At 39.0% G+C, this 12,985-nt stretch overlaps 1 protein-coding gene across 1 annotated transcript; it reads left to right on the top strand.

Moving 5' to 3' along the window:
- Positions 1-7,101: 7,101 nt before the first annotated feature.
- On the top strand, positions 7,102-12,130 carry LOC129656102 (protein pitchfork-like). Its single transcript, XM_055586875.1, has 6 exons — positions 7,102-7,120; positions 7,376-7,518; positions 8,132-8,230; positions 8,988-9,118; positions 10,544-10,661; positions 12,062-12,130. Exons 1-6 carry the CDS (start codon positions 7,102-7,104, stop codon positions 12,128-12,130), a joined length of 579 nt encoding a protein of 192 aa, XP_055442850.1.
- Positions 12,131-12,985: the final 855 nt, after the last annotated feature.

Below are 12,985 nucleotides of genomic sequence, written 5' to 3'. Positions count from 1 at the left end.
CAAGCACTGGACTGGGTACTTTATATAGGTTATCTCCTGCATGGTGAATATTGTCCTGGTGTTACAGGTAAAGAAACTGAGGGAAAACTTGTCCAAGATGATGAAGTTATAATAAATGGCAGAGCTTATATTCAAAATTGGGCCTTTCTGGCTTCCTCTACACCATAATGTTGCCTTGTAGAAAGCTCTGTCACAATGACTTGAAGAGGTGACTTCAAGGGTGGGGCTGTTGCTTAGCAGCCAGTCTGAGTTACACTGTCCAAAGTCTTGGTTAAAGTCCACTTATAAAATTTGTCACTAATGGAGTCAATACACGAGAGAGCCAGGGTTTTTGAAAGTCCCTATAGGGAAGAGTTATGGTCCAGAGCTTCTCGGAGATTTTCAAAGATCATGCCATCTGTCCTATCCAGGAGCTTGAAGGAAAACAACATTATGCTACAGATCACCCAGCCATTCCTTTGGGACTTCGATAATGGTAATCATATTCTTGAACTCTAGCACATATATGAAAATTCATTCCTTCAGTATTGGAGTCTAATTGGAAAGCAATGGGGTAGGAACCTTGATCCCAGTGGGGACAGGGTCAGTGCTCCACTCAACAAGTCATGAACCTTGACTAGGGGTAATACCCATCCAGATAAAAGGGCACCATTAAAAAATTTGCACAAAGGCACCCTTAGAGTTAGATATAGCCCTGGCATGGGGGTGGTAGGTTGAAAATGCATTAATATTTGTTAAATGCCAATTTTAGGTTAGTCACTTGCTGTCATATGATCCAGCAAGTCCACTTCTGGGTATACAGTCAAAGAAAACAAAAACACTAATTCGAAAAGACACATGTACCCCATTGTTCGTAGCAGCATTATTTACAATAGCCAAGGTATGGAAGCAATACTACGCAGCCATGAAAAATAACAAAATGTTGCTATTTACAACAACATGGATGGAGATGAGGGGGTATTATATTAAGTGAAATAAGTCAGAGGAAGACAAATACTGTATGACATCACTTAGATGTGGAATCTAAAACATAAAATAAAATAATGAAATAACAAAAAAGAATGACTGAGATACAGAGAACAAACCAGTGGTTACTAGTGGGGAGAGGGAAGGGGGCGGGGTAAGGCTGGGTAAAATAGGGGTAGGGGATTGGGAGATACAAATTACTATGTATAAAATAAATAAGATACAAATATATGTCATACAGCACAGGGAATACAGTCAACATTTTATAATAACTATAAATGGAGTATAATTGTTAAAACTTTGCATCTATATTGTACACATTAAACCAATATAATATTATAAATCTACGATACCTCAATTAAAAAAGAAATGGAACATTGCTTTCACTCCAAGTGTTCCTCAAGTTCCCTTTTAGTTATTCCTTCCACTCTCTTTTACAAAGCTACTCCCATCCTGACTTCTAACATATAGATTGATGCTGCTAAGTCGCTTTAGTCGTGTCCGACTCTGTGCAACGCCATGGACTGCAGCCTACCAGGCTTCTCCTTCCATGGGATTCTCCAAGCAAGAACACTGGAGTAGGTTGCCATTTCCTTCTCCATTAGCTTTGCCCATTTTTGAACATCATGTAAATTTGCTCATGCAGTGTGTAAATATTCATGTCTGAATTATTTCATTCAACTCTGTAAGATTAATCTACATTATTAAATGTGCAGGATTTTATTCATTTTCATTCCTGTATAGTGTTCATTTACATGAGTATAGCACAACATATTTTTCCATTCTAATGTTAATGGACATTCAGTTGTTCTAGTTTGGGGAGTATTATTGGTAATGTTTTTTAATGTTCTTATAATGTCTTTGGAACACAACTATATGCATTTCTGCTGAGAACATACCAAGGAGTAGAAATTGTTGGATCATAGAGATGTCTATGTTCAGCTTCAGCAAATACTATCTATTTTTAAAAGTGAATATATCAATTTACACTTATGCTAAAAGTGTATTAAAGGTTTTTAGCTATTTCACGTCCTTAGCACTCTTCTCCATCCTGATAATTTTAGCCATCAGGTGGGTATGTCATTGTGGTTTTAATTTGCATTTCCTTTTTGACTGTTGATATTGAGCAGTTTTTAATATGTTTACTAGTCATTTGGATATTCTTTTTGTCTATAGTGTGCATTCAAGCATTTTACCAACTTAAAAAAATTAGGTTGTTTTTCCTTATTGATCTGTAAATGTTTTATTTCTAGAGATCAGCATTATCCAATGGAAATACAACTCAAACAATGTGTTTAAATTTTCTAACAGTTACATTTAAAAGAGCAAAAAGTAGAATATGAAGTTAACTTAAATATATGTTTATTTAATCAAATATATCTAATTATTATCATTTCAACATGTAACCAATATGACACTTAAATCATAGTTTGTACACTTTGTTTTCATTCTAAGCTTTTAAAATCTAGTGTGCATTTTATACTTACATACATCTCAATTTGGGCTAACCACATTTCAAGTGCTCAGTAGTTACATATGGGTAGTGGATATTTTATTGTACGTTACAGATTGGCAACCCACTTTGGTATTCTTGCCTGGAGAATTCCATAGACAGTAACCTGGTGGGCTAGAGTCCATGGGGTTGCAAAGAGTCAGACACAACTGAGAGGCTAACACTTTCACTTGCTTATATTTTCTCTCATATCTTGGCTTCCTTTCTCACCCATAATTATACAGACATGTTTTTAATTATTATTTTGAAAGTTTCAAATCTAAAGAAAAAGCTTCAAAACAGTACGAAGAATTCCCTCAGCCCCATTCACCCAAATTCCTCACTTATTAAATTTTGCTTCTATTTTTTTCCATATATATATCTTCTTTTTTTCTGCAATGATTCCCCATCACCTCTAAAAACTCTACTGTTTACCCCCGCTGAGATTCTCATAAATCATGATCAGAACAGCTCTTTCAATTTGAAAATCAGATTGATACACTATTCTTAAATCCACACACCCTATTCAAATTTGTTGTCCCAACAATGTATCTTTCCTATCTCACCCAGGATCCTATCCAGGATTAAATGTTGTATTACACTGTGTTCATCAGTATACCTCAATTTGAAGTAATTGCTCAGTTTTTCTTTGTCCCTCATATCCTTGGTACACATACATTAACTTTGTTTTTGTTAGTCTTCATATGGAATATGTATTCCATCCTTTTTACTGTTATTTCTTTAGCACTTAAAGATACTATTCCATTGTTTTCTAGTTTCTCGTTTCTCTTAAGAATTCATCCTCCAGGCTTATTGTTACTTCTTTAAAAGTAACCTACCTTTTCTATCTAGCCAATCTCAAATTTTTCTATTTTTCATATGTTTCACTATGATATGACCAAATGAAATTTTCTTTGTATTTATCTTGCTGTAGACTATAGCATTTGTTAAATTCTGGTTTAATGTTTTTCGTCAGTTCTGAAATATTCTCAGCCATTATCTCTTCAACTCTAGCATCTGCCACATTCTCTTTCTCTCCATTCCTTGTGGAACTTCAAATACGTGTGTGTTAGAACTTTTCACTTTTTTTCCTCTGCCTCTGTATTTTCTGTCCTTGCCTCCTCAAGCTTCGGTCTGTATACATTCTTCTGATTCATTTTTCATTTCATTAATTTTTTTTCAACTTTTATAATCTTCTGTTCCCCATGTATTCAGTTCTTACTTTTGGTGATGGCAGTTATTTCTACAGTTTTTATTTGCTTTTTTCTTACTGTTTCTAAAATTCCTCCATCTTTTCATTTAGTTTCTTAAATACAATTATCACTTTTACCATTTGCTGAATTGATATAATACCATTAAATCCAATATGTTTTAAAATGAGACAAAAATATATTTAAAACATTATATAAATGTTGAATTACTCATCTCCATTCAACAGAGGAGGTGGTTTCCTAGAATTGTAATTCTTATTAATACAATGGCCTCATACATAGTCAGATGAAGAAAGCAGATAACTAACTCATAAGTCCACAACAGTCTCCATAAGCATGAGGCATCCCTTGATGCTATCATCATAGTTAGAAATGGACATGACAGGACCTGCTAAAGTCTTTAAAGAGTCTTCATCAAAAGTGGCTACATATAAAATTTTGTCTATTATTATGTTCCAAGCAGTCACCTGCAAAGTTTCCTTTACACATGATCATCGTCCAAAAAATCCATCATTTAAAGATTCAATAATTCTTGACAATCCTTAGAGCTACCTGAAATTCTGTTTAACTTCTGAATTTTACCATCACACAATTAGTAATACAGGAAATATACATAAAATACAGTCTATCTTTGTACTATGTCTGGATTGGCTTTAATGAAAAGTTGATAAATTTGCATCAATCTGGATGTATGTGGACACTCTTGTGTTATATTAGTAACATAAACATAAAGATTGATGGGGGAAATTGTCTCTTTCCCTAAGTACACTGTAGTCTTTATTGACTTTGTTTTTAGAGTGTAATCTATATTTTTCTTTTAGCCTCTTACCTGAGAAGCCAAGAATCTACTTCATCATCACAAATTTCCTTGCTTTCTTTTGTTTCCTATGTTCACGCTGCAGTCTTCAGCCTTCTTGTAAAACCTGAAGCCAAGTACAGTTAAAGTCTACTCTTGATACTCCAATCTCTGGATTCCTTTTGGGTTTATGTCTACTTAGGTGTTTTGTTTTTTGTTTTGGTACAAGAAGTTGCTTTATACTGAATGCTGAACATTTTGCTTAAAAAATCATACAAATTATTTGGGGCTCAAATAATGCTATTGTACAAGATGATTTACTTTTGGGTATGCAGTAAGGGTAGAAATAGATTATCTTAATGGAGCTGGGGACTAGAGTTGATACAAAACTGAACTTCAGAATTTTTTTTTTTGACAGCTGCTCTATTTATTTACTTTTGTAGCTGAGTTGTATCTCTTTAGACTCCTAACTGAAAGTCCAGGGTGTTTTCCAGTCTGTCCTCTGCCTGATCAAAGTTCTGCTCAAATTCTCTGCTTCTCAGTGAGATTTGTGATTAGTGAATGTTCTTCAAAAGGAACAAGAGCATCAACTGTTGGGCTCACCACTTTGGGCTGCCCTCTCTCCAGGGTCTTGGCCCTTCAGTTTCTTTTTTCTTTGCTCTATCTCTGATATCTTGAAATATGTATGTTTTATCTGGTATTTCTATCTCTTCTCAACTGGAGAATTAGTCTGAAGCAAACCAACCTACCAGTGAAGAATATGTTGTCATAATTTCAAAGTACTTTGTGAGACCTGTTTCATGTTACTAATAATGTAAACATTAATTTCCAAAAAAAACTGTGGGTATTAAAAATATTAATATTCCTAAAGACAGTGAAAATAATCAAATTAATACTATGTCTCTTTACATTTTGTTTACCATCATTGTTACTGCAATTATATTTTGAGTAGAAAGGAGACTTGAAGCAAATTGTTCAATAATGTTGAGACCATATCATTATTCTAGTTAAGTTTTGTTTCTCTTAAGACTTTCTCCTATATTATCGGCTTTCTGCATTACTTCTTAAAACAAAACAAAACAAAACACTGTCTTTTTTGTATGTATGTCAAATATAATTTTTTTTTTCGTAGAGGCCAGGAAAGCACTGGAGTGTTTGTTATATAGGACTTGACACAATTCGCTGTACAATTGCACAATGAGCTACAGGTATCCAGCCTTCCTGGTCCACTGACCAGGAGCATCGCCTCAATAATTTTTAACAAGGAAAAAGCTTCTGTGCTGTCATTTCAGTCGTGTCCGACTCTTTGCAACCTCTATGGACTGTAGGCCACCAGACTCCTCTGTCCATGGGATTCTCTAGGCAAGAATACTGGAGTGGGCTGCCATGCCCTCCTCCAGGGGATCTTCCCAACCCAGGGATCGAACCCATGTCTCTTATGTCTCCTGCATTGGCAGGCGGAGTCTTTACCACTAGTATCACCTGGGAAGCCCAAAAGACTTCTCTAAGTTTCCAAAATATCCTCTAGGACTCAGGATCACTTCTCTTGGAACCCTACATTAGAGCTATAAAATCACGCCTGTAGACAGTGCTAACCCTGGGTATGTGTGGATCCCAAGATCATTCTTAGAAGCCAAAGTCAGAATGTACCAATCACACTATCACACTGTGCTTTCTGTTGCCTGCCACACTTGCCAACTCTGAAAGTTATCCTAAAATCAAGTGAGAACAAGTTAGGGTTAATATCTAGGACAAAGGTGAAGAAGTCATCATACCCCCTGATATTTCTTCTTAGGTTAGGGTGGGAGTACTCCTAAGCTGGCTAGATACTGTTGCAGTAGTAAAAATCTCTCCTATTGTGACCTACCAAGCACTAGGCAATGACTCTCTTTAATCCTGTTATCTTAACCCTCTCAACAACCCTATAAAAAGGAATTACTGTTCCTAATTTAGAGATAGGGCTTCCCTTGTGGCTCAGATGGTAAAGCGTCTGAGGAACCTGGGACTTAAACATTAAGTAACTGCCTCCAAATTTAAGCACTTCTTTTATTCCATTGTACTCTTACTGTTCTGCTTAAGGATTCCAGAACTTTTATAGACTTGAGCCCCTCTTAAGGGTATAAGGGGGTAACCTGATGGGAATTTCGCCTTGAAGAAAAGGAAAAATGGGTCTAAAACAGGCTTAATACGGAACTATCTAGGCTCCATTAGGTTCCCAACTCCCCTCTTCTGGCACTGCCCAGGAAGCCCTCCTCCATAGATCATCACTGCAGAGGCTGTGTTTTCTATATTCCTGGTCCTGGCAGCCTGGATTTCAGGGCATCCTGCACATGGAGGAGTCCATCCTTCCTCAGTAGTGCATTTCCAGTGGCCCAGCTTTCAAAGCTCTTCAGCCTACAACTTGGATCTAGCAAACCCCCTACCTCCTGCCCAGCTTCAGAGTTCTCACTCCCCTGGGTTCCTGGCCTGGGAGGCACAGTTCCTGCCCCAAAGCGGGCTCCGCAGGAATCCCCACTGCTGAGTAGGCTAGCTCAGAGCCACTCCTCTCTGGGAGCTCCGCGGCTGGGGCTGCCAGGCCCGCCTCTGTTTCTTGGGCAACGCAGTACACAAACCCGGGGCCTGGTGGAGCTCCTGAGATGTGCTTCATTAAAGCAGGTGAGGAGGGTTGTAGTAGGGGAGTCTACAGTAGAGGCAGGAGGAAGAGTAGGAAGGCTGGGAAAGAAGGGCAAAGGGAGGGGAAAATGCAGTTCATCCCCTTACACAGATTTGAGCTACCCTTTACATGGATTTTCTTAAGGGTCTGCCCTTAAGAGCTCTGTCCTGTGGCCCACCCCCAACTAGCCCTGAAGCTCTCACTTAGACCAAGGGGCCTTTCCTCATGTGAAGTTTCTCTTCTTTCTCTATCTGCAGAGCCGCTGCTTAACTACTCCTTTGGAACATGTCAGAATAGGAAGATCTTTCCTCACATCCATCCCCAAAGCTTGTTGGGAAACAAATTTCCCCCTATTAGAGGAGCCCCCAACAGAGGGCCTGGATGTTATATAGCAGAAGATGTGAGTATTCACCTTCCCTTAGATGGGTGTCAGTTCCCAGACCATTATCTAAGGAAACCCAAGTTTTCCCGAAGAAAAGCCCTATGGGATTTGTGACCATCAGGGTCCCAACATGAGAAAGTGCCCTGGTCCTCTACAATCAGAAAGTAAAGGGCCACTGTTCCCCTTTGCCATCCCCACCAAATGCAAGCCTGGGCCTCATGCAGTTCCCAGTATTGTTCCTTCACTATTCACAGTCAGAAAGACCAGTGACTCAGTATCTCCTCTTAGTCCAAACCTGGACAGTGGCTGTGCTGATAGGTAGTTTATGAAATTGTATGATCATACTGATAGTTGAATTAGAGCAGATTCAGCTCTGTGGGACCCAGAGAACTGGATTCACTGGAATGTATAGAAATGGCATTCTCTCTACCTATCTAGCCACACTCCTTTGTAGGAATGCAACTGTTTGTGTTACTTATGTAATTCTATGGTCATGATTCAGAAGAATCAAGAAAGAAAGAGCAACTTTGGCAGAGAAGATTCAGGAATACTTTAAGTTCACAGTTTTAATAACTATAATGTTCTCTATATGTGTTTTTTTCTTTGTTTGTTTTCTACATAACACCTGAAGAAGTATGGCTTGGCATACAACCTCTCTAAGATCCCGACCAGTAAAAAAGGATACACTCTTGGTGCCAGAACAGCCACAAGGTTTAAGCCAGTTAGCAAGGTTAGACATGGCTGAATGTGCTTAGATTTCACTGTGATCCATGTTGCTGAATGTATTTGCATTGGGGAGCATAGCTGGAGGCTACCTAAAGAATATGCCCAAAATTCAAGACAAAAAAGTCTTTTGGGCAAAGCCACTAAAAAACCTACCTTAAAAGCATGGATGTTAACATGGCAAATGTGTGTGTGAGTGTCCTGGGAGAGTGGAAAATAATTCTAAGAAGAAATAATACCAAAGCAAGGTTTTAGCCCTGCAACACTTGCTTGTAAAATACTAGAAGCTTTGTTTATATGCATCATATAATTATATGTAATATATAGTATAATATCTTATCAATTAAAAAACCAATTCCAACTTCTTCATTCTTTTGTGTAACTGGATTTCAAGTCTTAATTATCTTCTGTTAATCTCTTGTTAGACTTTTTCTTGACACTTAAGCTCAGGGAGAGGGATACTGGCTCCAAAAGAATCTGAGTGGGATGGTGGGATGGTGGGGGTAGTAACTGTAATAAGTTACCATGGCTCTCTACCCTCATAGGTTTGTTTCTACAGCCTAAGCATTAGGCACCTTTATGTAGCTGAACCATACACGTATCTTGGTTTTCTACCTACTGTAGGCCATTTCTATAGATTGAGGTAGTTAAACCATAGCTGATACATGAACAGGGAGAGGATAACTTTGTGTTTTTTTTTCTAATTAAAAGGCTTTACATGTATATATCACCCTCTAACATATTGATCTTTTTCTTGGAAACAGGATATGACACCTTACCCAGGCATGTACCAGACAGTCAATGTTCGAGAGCAAACACACAAACCAAATTTTGCTCCATTTAATGCCTTGTTGCCTCGCTTTTGGACATACTCAAAGGACTCTTATTATCCTGGGTATGTGCCCCTTTTTCTGCTGCACTTCAACAAAGAGCAATAGGAAAGGAAGTACAAAAAGCGGTTTCATCCCAACCATGCCCTCTAAATAAGAAACCATCTAGCTTTAAAAATTCAACCTCTTGCCTTCTAGATCTCTAGAAATTATAGAATGGTAGAGTATAGTGGTTCATTCAATAAATATTTATAAAAAGCCAAGCAGTTTTGTGGGTTCCAAAGATTTTGCATTAAACCCATCATGCAAGATTCCTGATTTCTTGCAGCTCACATTCCAGAGTCCAGACAGATGAGAAGCAAACAAACAAGAAAATATCAATAGTAATAAAGAGAGTGACTATATAATTTATTAGTCAGCACATGACACTTCTGAGACTTGAAATGGGGTTTTAATAATTATACCAAGACAGTAGCCATTAGCTGGGACTATCATAAACACATAGGAAGTAAGGTGACCTGGTATTATGCTGAATGAAACCAAACAAGATGATAATATGATACAGAGTGGTGGACTAAAATCTATATACTTTGGCAAGGATTGTCAAGATAGTCTTTTAGGGAAATGACACTTGGTCTGAAATCATTATGACAAGAATGAGCTGGCCCTGTGAAAATCTAGGCCCAGAGTTTCCCAGGCAGAAGGAACTTGTACAAAGGCTGTTGTTGGGAAGGAAATTGGTGTGCAGAAAAAAAGAAGGCTAGTGTGGCTACAGTATCATGGGCAAAGAGGAAGTGAGAATGGGGTGGGGAAGGTGGGGTGCTGGTGGCTATATTACATAGGCCAGTGGACCAAGGGAGGCATCTCTGTGCTTGAGGAAGCTGTTGAGAATGTGTGGAATGGTAGGGCATGGGGTCAAGGTCTATTTTTTACTGGTGAGAATTTCAAAGATCAGAGAGTGAGTGTAACTTTTTCAAGGTTGTAGTAAGGAATAGAGATATTGAATCTTGATTCCTATGTCCACTCTACATGTTATTTCCACAGCAAAGAGTCTATACCAAAAGAATGTTATGAACAAAGGCTATAATTAAATAATCCCATTGTCAAGGAATTGTACATGGTTCTACTTTACTGACCCCAGGTTGTTGATACTTTAAATTAGCATTTTTCTTTCCTCCTCAATTTTACATCATGAGCAGTACTTATGCATCACTGTGTTAACTTTATCATCCACCATTTCTGGGATCTTTTGATCTCTCAGCTAAGGAGACTGAACTTCCAGAAATATTTTAAACTGGAGTTGAGTTTTTACTTTGTCAGGACTAGATACCTTGAACACTGAAACTTAATCAGAAATATTTTAACAGGCAAAAGAATCCTGTGTGAATCAGTTGACTGCCTTTTCCCAAAAGGTTAGGACTCTAGATCAGGGGTGGAAGGTTATATATGATTGCTAACTCATTACATATGATGTTCTGTATTTTTTCTAGCCCTACCACATACAACCTAGAGATAAAGCCACCCAAGAGAGTCAGATGGCCAATGAAATTTGGATCTCCAGACTGGGCTCAGGTTCCATGTCTACAGAAAAGAACCCTGAGAACTGAGGTAATAGGATTGGACTTCTCTGGAGTCCTTTACCTAATACTTCCATGTGTATCAGTGATTCTTAACCAGAAGTCTGTGAATAAGCTTCAGTTAAGTCCTTGTTCCCCTAAAATTACTTGCACAATTTTGTGTATATACATATGGGAATTTTTTTTGGAGAGTTACCCAATTTCACTAGATTTTTAAAGGTGAGTATGATGGAACAGAAGTCACATTTTCTTATTTAGTCTTCAAATAATCTTCTGTGGTTAGTCCAAAATAATTATCCTCTGCGACTAAGGAGGAAACTGAGGCTCAGATGGATTAAGTGGCTTGTTGAAGTTGCTCAAATAGAGCCTAGATCTGATGACTCCTAAGCCACTGCTCTTCCCATCATACCACTTAGTGTTAGATCATCAAGGGCTGTGGATCATTCTGCCAAGAATATGGATTTTAGGAACAGACTGCCTGGGTTCAAATTCTAGTTCCATATTTGCTTGCTGTGTGATTTTGTCTAATAATCTTACTTTTCTAAGCATCAGTGTGCTTAGTGTTAAAATGCATATAATAATAGACTCTATCTGATAAAGTTGTAAAGATTGAGATATTGTAGAAAAGTATTTAGTGCCATACTTGTAGCATAATAAATGCTCAGTCCATATCAGCTATCATAATTCCAGAGGTGCCCTTTATTCTCCCCGTGGAACCTGGGATTAATTCTCCAAGTATGTATTAAATGCCAAATGTATTAACATCATTATGCTAAGGCCTATGGGTAACATTCAAGAATTAAACATATAATTTTTCTTTTCAAGAAGTTTACCAGCTATAATTTTAAAATAATTAATTATTTATTTATTTTTCGTTGTGCTAGGTTTTCGTTGCTGCGCATGGGCAGGCTTTCTTCAGTTGCGGCAGGCAGAGGCTACTCTTCCTTGCAGTGCTCAGGCTTCTTAATGCAATGGCTTCTCTTGTTGCAGAGCACAAGCTCTAGACACACAGGCTACCGTAGTTGCAGCACATGGGCTCAGTAGTTGTGACTTGCGGGCTCTAGGGTGTGGGCTCAGTAGTTGTGGTGCATGCGCTAAGATGCTCATGTCATGTAGAATCTTACTGGACTAGGGATGGAACCCATGTCCCCTGCATTGGCAGGTGGATTCTTACCCACTCTACTACCAGGGAAGTCCTACCAGCTATACTTGACAATTTCCCAAGTAGAAAATAATTCCTAGTATGACATTTCCAGAGTAAGACGACAAAGAGTAGATGTACAGAGCAATGTGAGGCTAGGTTACTATGGGGTTGAGGTTCAGCTAGGCCACAACAGGTATAACATACATGCCTATTTCACAGAGCCAGGAAGACCAGAGGCAGTCAGTTCTCATTTGAATATTGACCTAGATAATATTCTTTCATTGCAGCTGCCCACAGACAAAGACTTTAGAAAGCATCGGAACCGTCTGGCCTACCTAAACCTGTACTATGACTGAAAAGCTGCGACTCCCTTCACATGTGCCTCCTGACCACAGATCCTCCAGGACAGAGCAATGCAGAGCCCAGAGGTGCTCTTGTCTTTCTGCATTGCTCTGACCCTCCTGTCTGCCAGCATGGGGCACAGGGAGGGGCAAGGGCCTCATAAGTACTACATGACACTGTAAACACTAGTTTACAAGGCTCTTTCTCCCTGTGCTGGTTTGTTGTGTATTCATGTAGAAGGGCTAGTTCCTACTGAATGTTCAGTGGGGTGGCTTCACTTGACTGAAATATTATACTTGTGATTCCTCGCCCTCTAATTCCCAGCCACAAGTTTTATGTTTTCTACCACTAGCCCGGGGCTTCCCTGGTGGCTCATCAGTGAAGAATCTGCTTGTGATGCAGGAGTTATGGGTTCAATCCCTGAGTTGGGAGATCCTCTCCTCTGGAGAAGGAAATGGCAACCCACTCTAGTATTATTGCCTGGGAAATCCCATGAAAAGTGGAGCTGGAAGGCTACAGTCCATGGGGTTGCAAGAGTCAGACAGGACTTGGCAACTAACCCACCACACCACTAGCCCCGGTGATAGGAGACTATTTATTGTTCTATACATGCCAAGGCTTTGAATGGCTTGCTGGGCCTTGTTTTGGGGCTTTGGGGATGCAGAGGACACTTAAAGGCAGAGTAAATATTTCAGGAGTGCTTCAAAGTGTCCAAGTTTCCCAGCATGGAGTGGGAAGGTCCTGATTTGACTGCCTTTCTCTGTGCTGTGCTGAGTTGAGTCTGACTCTGTGACTCTGTGGACTCTAGCCAGCCAGGCTCCTCTGTTCATGGGATTTTCCAGGAAAGAATACTGGAGTGGGTTGTTGAT

Source organism: Bubalus kerabau, chromosome 6 (genome assembly GCF_029407905.1).
Source record: "Bubalus kerabau isolate K-KA32 ecotype Philippines breed swamp buffalo chromosome 6, PCC_UOA_SB_1v2, whole genome shotgun sequence".
Classification (NCBI taxonomy): domain Eukaryota; kingdom Metazoa; phylum Chordata; class Mammalia; order Artiodactyla; family Bovidae; genus Bubalus; species Bubalus kerabau.
This window is presented reverse-complemented; position numbering and strand designations above follow the sequence as displayed.